This window comes from Triturus cristatus, chromosome 7 (genome assembly GCF_964204655.1).
Source record: "Triturus cristatus chromosome 7, aTriCri1.1, whole genome shotgun sequence".
Classification (NCBI taxonomy): domain Eukaryota; kingdom Metazoa; phylum Chordata; class Amphibia; order Caudata; family Salamandridae; genus Triturus; species Triturus cristatus.
Genome location: NC_140590.1, coordinates 576,525,329 through 576,534,168, shown reverse-complemented (window position 1 = coordinate 576,534,168; position 8,840 = coordinate 576,525,329). Strand labels below are relative to the sequence as shown.

Genomic DNA, 8,840 nt, shown 5'->3' with positions numbered 1-8,840 from the left:
GTAAAAACAGTCTCGGTTGTGTATCTCTGGTATAGCGCGATTAGCTCGCAGCCCCAGTCGCTATCACAGGGGAGAGCTTCTTAGGCAACGCGGCCACCGGGAGAAAGGCTTAAATTTACTGGGAGGGCGTGAGTCCTGCGCGACTAGAGCGCTGACCCCGCTATCCCCAAGATGGCGCCCACCGCTGCCAGACGCGTCAAGAAATCGCCACAGACAGAGGTAGGGAAGTATTGAAAGAGCGTGTCAAGGGTGTCAGAGTGCCTACAATAATTCCCAATTACATTCTCGAAATTAAAAGCCCCCAAAAAAGAATTAACGAACTAAATACAATTTTATCGCAGCCTGGTGCAGAAACGCTAAGGAACACAGTAAAAACACAGTAAAAACAGTCTCGGTTGTGTATCTCTGGTATAGCGCGATTAGCTCGCAGCCCCAGTCGCTATCACAGGGGAGAGGTTCTTAGGCTTAGTTCACTGGGAACTACATTATCAGGGCCTGAGCATGACCTCTAACTGTACTTACACGGACCTTGTGGAGGCGGCTGCGGCATTATCGGAATTCAAGGCTCTGTCGGGACTTGAGGTCAACTGGAACAAGTTCAGTGTTTATCCTTTGAGGCGTGATGCACCTGAGCATGGTCCTATTTCCACAGCCCAGACATTGAGGTGGAAGCATGATACAGTTCAGTTCCTTGGTATAGCTGTTTACCACTACCTTGACTTATTACATGAGGGAATTTTGGAAATCGGTAGGCTGGGCTGCATCGCGCTGAAGCCTTCTGGTGAACATTGCCTCTTTCGGCCAGTGGCCGCTTCCAAAATGATCATCTTGCTGTGTCTTTTATATTGTTTGCAGTACTCCTGTTGGAGCCCCCCCAAAAAAATTTGGGAGGTGGATGGTTTGCTTCTCTCACTTTATTGGGGCACCTCGCATCGCTTTGTAGCCCTCTGGAACTTGCATTTGCCCATGGCTAAGGGGGGCCTAGCTGCTCCTGACTTGGAATTATATTACTTAGCGGAGCACCTGTGGTGGTGAGCCTTTTCAATGGGATGGTGTGGGAGCTGCTGAGGGTGGCTCTCCTTCCAAGGATTGCCTATTGGGGTTTCTACCAAAGCCCACTCCTGCATCCAGGGACATTCCTCGAATATCCTGATTAGGAATTTGCATTAGGTTTGGTCTTGTGCCTTACAGCGGACTTGGAGTCGTACCCCATCCCCATACTTCCGTGAGCTTCCTCTTTTGGTAATACGGCATTGGGGTCAGCTGGGGGGTGGTCTTCATGAGTGGCCGATGGTGGGACTGATGTCCTGGATGAACTCTTTCCTGGGGGAGAATTGTGTTCTTTTTCGGACCTCCGGGAGTCTTATGATATTTCGGTGGGGCATTTCATCCTTCATGGACCCCTGACACAAAATATACAGGAGTGGTGGGGTGCCGGTGTTGCAGAATCTCCAGGGCATGACTGCCTGCATCATCTCTTCCTTATAACGGGTTGGAGGATATCGGTTACATTACTTTATAGAGCTTTTTTTTGGAGGGAGCGCGGCCAGCTCTCATAACCCTCACAACGTTGGGAGGTGAACCCTAGGGACACCTTTCTCTGACTCCTCTTAGAGGAAAATACTGGAACCTATTTCTAAAGTATCTAATAATGCCCGCTTCCAACTTATTCAGTTCTGTTATTTACATCACGTCTATTTGACTCCCTGAAGTATACAAGCTATGTTTCCGGCGGCGACCACGGAGTGTCCCTGGTGTCCTGTTGAGGATGCAGATTTTTTCCATTGGGTCTGGTCTTGCCCCATCTTATAACCCTATTGAACAACAGTCCTACAGGTGGTTCAGGGGGCGACAGATAGAGACTTTCCAATGAATCTTCTTGCTGCTTGCTCGGCCTTCATGAACGCTCGGCGGCTTGGAAGGTTAGTGATCGGTTTTTAGATTTGGCGTTGCTTCTTGCACGTAGGCAGCTGACCATGAGTTGGAAGTTGGTCCGGGGTCCTGTTTATTTTATTCTTTTTACACATTTGCCTCAGAAACACCTTACATAGCACGTTCTTGGGTTACCTCCCCTCGTGCTGAAAGAGAGAAAGTTCAAAACCGCACTTCAATGATGAACTTTACTTCTGCACACCATTATCATCCAAGCAGACTCTGCCCGGTAAGATAGGTTTCACACTGAGGTGAAATAGGCTTAATCATTGGACCCCTCACCTATCCAGTTCTTTCTGAGTTCAACCACTTGGTTAGTGGTAGCCAAAAATCATATCTTATTTTCCTATGGTCTGGCATATCTAGCCTGGCAGTGTTCTTTATCGATAGTACCCAATCCTTGTAGACGGAGGGGTTTTGGTCTACCCACTTCCTGAAGATTTCCCTGTGTCCCAACAGTTTTGCATAGAATGTCAGCTTTGATTGCTCTTCATTAACTTTTAACTGTACATCCAGTAATCCCCAAAAAAACACGGATGTTCTTACCTGAATTTGCATCTTCAGGATCTCAGATAAAGCCTTTCTTACATCTTCCCAAAATATCTGTAATCTAGGGCATTGCATAAACATGTGCTCATCATCTTCTTTCAGTTGCCCGCATTTGGGACATGCCACATCTCTTCCATTCCCAAATTTCGATAATCTTAGTGGAGTCCAATATGCTCTATGGATTAAAAACAAATGGTTTCTTCTTAAAAAGGCAGGTTTCACCACTTTGTAAAGCAGTCATAGATACTTGCCATACGTTCTCCAGCGAAGAATCTGGCAAGCACTTTCCCCACAACTCCTGCAGCAGCGTAAATGCCCCATCTGTCATGTCGATCATCATCCAGTACCAAGATGCAATTTTTTTCCTCATGGATATACCTGACATCAGTCTCTCTTCTATTTATTTGGCCCTCCTATCTTCATGTTGGGGAATTGGTACCAGCTCTGGATTTGAAGGAATTTGAATCTTGACACCATATTGTCCGTCTTTTCTCTGCAAATCTCCCATGTTATCAAATGTCCTTCATTCATTAAATGTTCTCATCTCAGTATACCCGCTTCCCTCAATGGACTTGCCAGTTTATCCTTTGTCCAGTCTGGAAATCAAACCTAAGATATGGTCCAGATACCTTAAACAAGTCTCTCAAAGTGAACTCGAGTCTAAACTTCAAACTCAACTTCAACTCATCCCCCTCTCCCAAAATGCTAATGAGCTGACTGATCATTTCAATAAGGGCATGGGCGATGCCCTGGATCTAATCGCCCCACTAAAACTTAAACAACAAAGAAATATCCAATCTAAATCTTGGTTCAATCCTGAACTTAATAAGGAAAGAAGACTACTCCGACTATCTGAAAGATCATGGTGGCAACACCCATCTCCCTCTAATCTTGCCCTCCTCAGATCGGCAAGAGTAACCTATAAGAAGCACATTTTCAATGAAAAGGCTTCCTTCTTTCACGCACAACTTGATTGTGCTAAAAACAGGCCCAGAAAACTCTTCAACATTGTCAGAAAACAAACGTCATCTACCCCTCCAGAGCTGACAGCCTCAATTGAAAGATGTGAGGAAATTGCCAATTTCTTTTCAGAATGTTTTTTCAATATTGATCAATTCTTTATTACAACTCTGGCCCTGCCCAGCCCCCAATGGGACATTGACCTACCCCTGCTCTCGGCACCACCCCTCCTGCCTAATCCGACCACTCAACTACCCTCTCCTACTATTTCTGGTGACTTCCTTTCCAACTTGCAACTGAAAAATAACGCCTCCTGTTCTAATTTCAATCCTATGACTGAGCTTGAAGTCTTTAATATCCTCTTGAAATTAAAGCCGTCCTCGCACACCAAAGCTCCTCTCCCATCTACCCTGGTTCACAACCTAAACCACATTATCGCCCCATGTTGGACTAAAATCATTAATACCTCTTTTGCCTCCGGCTGTGTATCTGACTCCCTCCAACTAGGGCAAGTCACCCCCATCCTTAAAAACCAGACGGTCGATCCTAATGATCTGAACAACCTCTGCCCCATCTCCAACCTACCACTTCTTTTTTTTTGTGTTCAAAATATTTTATTGAATTTTGTTCAAATACAACTAAAAAGATAGACAGCACATAAAATATTATGATTAAGCAATAATACCTAAATAACATTATATATCGTAAGCAAAATCATAGAAAAAATTATCTTAGGTAATGAGAAAATACATAATCAAAAAATACCAAAAGGGAGAATAGAAGGAGGGGAAGGGAAGGTACAAATATACCAATTGACGTGGAAAATGCAAACAGAGCTACTATATGCCATTATAAAACTGATCAAATTAAGTACAAATTTGAATTAAAATTATTCATACAGCATTAAATGGATAAATATTCATCAACAGGTAACCAAAAAGATTGATAAGAAAAAAAATTATGAGTGATCCCCTTCATAGATAATTGAGCACCTCTTCTGGAAAGAATAACCCATGACCACCAAGCATGAACAGATAATACAGAGACATCTTTCCAACAAAAAGTAATGGATTTTAAAGCAGCCGAAATAAGAAAATCAAAAAGTTTACTCTCTAAATCATGTATGTTTTGTGGAAGAATGGCAGATTTACAGATTATTAACTGATAGGAAAGATCAAGTTGAAATTTAAAAATCTTCTTAATGATATCCCAGACTTCAGACCAAAATTTAAAAACCAAAGGACAATCAAAAAGCATGTGTTGTAATGTTTGTATTTTTTATTTTTGAAGGCATACAAAAGTTCAGAGTGTCCTCTGTGGTGCAGTCATGTGGTCCTCGGATCCAAAGATGTATTGCCATGGAGGCGTTCACTGCTTGTCCTTGGGGTGAGCAGGGCGTTTCTTGCAGGCGTCGCTCTCCAGGTAAGCCTTAAGTTTTGGGCGGACATCCATCTTTGCTACGAAGTCTTTGAGGAGCGGAAACTCACTGAGGCACCCTGGGGCGAGCTTCAGGTGCATATGGAGGACGTGCAGGAGGTTGTAGTCTGCATACGAGATCTGGCTTCCTGCGACAAAGCCCCCTGGATGTTCAGAGAGGATGCGCTCGAACGGGCGCAGCTGATTGGGCAGGTCTGCGATATACTTGTCTTTTCCGGTTTCGTATTCCATGAAAATGAGGCGTCCAAATTTCTGGCGAAAGTCTTCCACTCCGTCGTTCACCATGTCGATAAGTGCGGCTTCCTTGTCGTTGTTGCCGTAGAGACCATATTTACGCCCCAGGTGCCGCAGAATGGCGTTGGACTGGTACATGACAAAGTCTCCATCTTGAAACTTAGGCATCTGTCCAAACATCGCCTCCTTTTTCAGCACTGATTTTCCACTCTTCCAATCGTCAATCGGCACTACTTCATCCTTCCACTGGGCGCCCTGGTCAGAGAGCAGCAGCCGCATGGGCTCTGTCCGTCCTTGCACGGGGAAGTAGGTGATGGTGTACTGCGCCATGAGTGCTTGCTCCTGTCGATGAGCCTCGACGCTGCTGGTGTCTGGCTCCCTCTGCTGGTGTCTGCCGCCCACGGATGGTGTCTGCCTCCCTCTGCTGCTGGGTGTAATGAGCCAGGGTGTGATTTACAATGCCAACAATCAGGAGAGGGGAGAAGTTTAGCTTGGAACAAACGTGATGGAGTCCATATACGATTATACAGGATATAAGAATTAGTTTGGTAGATTGAAACAGGCAACCACCCAGATATACTATTAAGCCAAATATCTTTCCATGTGTCAGTGGACAAGGAAAGTGAAAGTTCATTATTCCAAAACGTGGAAATCCATAGGGGTGGGCGGAATTTGCGTAATCGCGTTACGCAAATCTCCGCGAAACGGTAAAAAATCTCCGCGAACACGCAGAAATTCAGCGAACACGCGGAATTGCATGTTCGCGATACTTTTTTCCTGTTCGCGATCGCTGTTTGCGTGCTCGGGGTGAAATATCTCGCGAACACGCATATTGAGAACGCGAACAAGCAAAAAATTTCGCGAAGATGCGGAACGCAGATTTTTGGGCAATTTCGCGTTCTCCGCGGAACGCGAAATTACCCAAATTCCGCAAATTCCGCGAACGGAACGGAATTTACCGCCCAGGCCTAGAAATCATCTCTATATTGCTACCTATAGTATCAGATAATTTTTTATATAAAATAGACACCCCATGAGATGATTTTGAAACTGTTTGAATATAAATTGCTAAGTCAACTGTAACAGTAGAGGGGATGGCATTAGGAAAAGAGTCTAATATTGAATTGCACAAATATTGATACTTAATAAGATCAGATTCAAATAAACCAAAACTTGTTTGCAACGTTTCAAAAGAAATAAACGTATTATTAGAATAGACATCTTTAAGATAAAAAATGCCATCCTTAATCCATGAAAACCAGAAATTAACATTCCTATTCAATTTAATAACATTACTATACCATAAAGATAATTCAACAGTGTTATTCATGGGAACAAGAAAAATTAAGTCAAGATCATTAAATAACATTTTAGTGGATTTAATAATAACTGACTTTTGAATAAATGGGGCATTATTATGCATGGACACCAAAGAAGGTAAAGGAAATGGATTCGTAATTGATTTCTCAATACGGAGCCACGTAGGAGAATTATTTAAAAAGGAGCAATTAAACCATAATGAACTTTGTTTTAAGATAAAAGCTTTATGATAAAGAAAAAAGTCCGGGATACCAAATCCAGCATTACGTTTAGGAACTTTTAATTTTTTATACGCAATACGAGGAGGTTTGTTGTTCCATAAAACCTTTGACAAAAGTTTATCAACATCTTTATAAAACTTTAATGGAAATTGAGTAGGAACCATGGCAAGGGTATAGAATATTTTAGGAGCTATAGTCATTTTAATAGAATCCATCCTACCCCACCATGAAAGATGTAATGCTGACCATTTAGACGTTTTGTCTTTAATATAGTTTAGGATGAAATCACAATTTAGATTGATTGTCGATTTTATGGAAGAGGAAAATAAAATTCCAAGATATTTTATCTTATTCTTTTGCCAAATAATTTCCTGCATGGGGAGCATATCAGGAGTGCAATAAACATTTAAGGGGAAAAATTCAGTTTTATTAGTATTTAAAGTGTATCCAGAAACTGCAGAATACCTTGTAATAATATCCATTAATGAGGGAAAAGAAGATATAGGGTCACTAACAAATAAGAGCACATCATCCGCATAGGCAAGGGTTTTAACAGTAACATCCTTAATAGTGATTCCTTTGATACGGTCACAATTTCTGATTAGGTTAAGAAAAGGTTCAATGCCAATTAAAAATAAGAGGGGAGAAAGAGGACAACCTTGTCTTGTACCTCTAAAAAGTGAAAATTGAGTTGAAATTTGGCCATTAATAAATAGACGAGCAGTAGGGGCAGAATATAAAGCTGAAATCATACGAATAAAGGTATCTCCAAAATTAAATGAGGACAACGTATGGAATAAAAACTGCCAATGAAGTTTATCGAATGCTTTTTCAGCATCTAAGGCTAAAATTCCAGATGGCATCGATAACGTGGGACTTTGTTCAATAATATGTAGCAAAGTTCTCGTGTTATTAGCAGAGTATCTATTCTTCATAAAACCAGATTGGTCAGGGTGTATAATAGAATCTAATATGGGGCCCAATCTAGTAGCAAGAATTTTAGCATATAATTTACAGTCTTGGTTAATTAAAGATATGGGACGATAATTAGACACTCTGGTGGGATCTTTATCTGGTTTTGGAAGTACTATAATTAAAGCTTCTGTAAAAGAACCAGAAGTAGTTCCAGTGGATCCAAAAAACGTAAAAAGTTGATGCAAAAATGGTAAAAGGTGTAACTGAAATTCTTTGTAGAATTCCGCAGGGATCCCATCAGGACCCGGAGATTTGTTCTTTTTAAGAGATTTTATAGCTGATAGGATTTCATCTTTGGTAATAGGAGCATCAAGTCTAGTTTGATTAGATTGTGAAATCTTGGGTAATTTACATGATTTTAAAAAGGAGTCCAATAAGGAAACCTCCAGAAAATCTGGTTTATTATATAATGCCGAGTAGAAATTCATAAATTCATTAACAATTTCATTGTGAGAGAGAGCATTATTACCATGAGGACCAAGAATTGAGTTGATTTGAGTTTTATCTTTTTTTATGCGCAAATAATTAGCTAATAGTTTACCGGATCTATTGGCATTAAAACTAAATCTAGCATTAGCATTAGAAATTTGAATACCTGCCCTTTTACTGAGGATTGAATTAAATTCATAGCGCAATTTTTGTAGTTTAAATTTATATTGAGGATTGTAGGATGTAATAAAAAGTCGTTCAAATTTCGCAATTTGTTTTTGTAGGTTTTTCACAGTAGCATGAAAGGTTTTATTTTCATGGGCCATAATAGATATAGTGACGCCCCTAATATAAGCTTTGAAAGCATCCCATCTAGTTATCATAGAAGTAGACCCTTCAGGATTAAGTATAAAATATTCTTGAATAGCAGCTAAAAGCTTGGGCTTGTTATACTCATTCAAAATTACACCGGTGTTCATTCGCCATCTAGATTGTTTAGTAAAAGTTGACTCCAAGTTCAAAACCAAAGAAATCATCGCATGGTCTGAAATATCAATGTTACCAATATGAGGAGCAGTTATTGAATCAATTAGGTGCCTGGAAACCAATAAACAATCAATTCTAGAATGGGAATTATGAGGGTTTGAAAAGAATGTGTAACATTTTTCTGTAGGAAAATGTAACCTCCAAATGTCAACTAATTTAGTGGTTTGAATAAATGATTTGAAAGCAAAATATACCTTAGAAGGGTGAAACTTGGTAAGAGATGATCTATCTAACAAG

At 40.9% G+C, this 8,840-nt stretch overlaps 1 protein-coding gene across 1 annotated transcript; it reads right to left on the bottom strand.

The window, feature by feature from the left end:
* Positions 1–4,733: 4,733 nt before the first annotated feature.
* On the bottom strand, positions 4,734–5,477 carry LOC146810158 (glutathione S-transferase P 1-like). The gene has a single exon (XM_085617137.1). It carries the CDS (start codon positions 5,440–5,442, stop codon positions 4,810–4,812), a length of 633 nt encoding a protein of 210 aa, XP_085473263.1. The 5' UTR covers positions 5,443–5,477; the 3' UTR covers positions 4,734–4,809.
* Between the last annotated feature and the right edge of the window lie 3,363 nt (positions 5,478–8,840).

Bases quoted from the DNA above. Each gene is read 5' to 3' on its own strand.
- LOC146810158 (XM_085617137.1), bottom strand. From the start codon at position 5,442: ATGGCGCAGTACACCATCACCTACTTCCCCGTGCAAGGACGGACAGAG.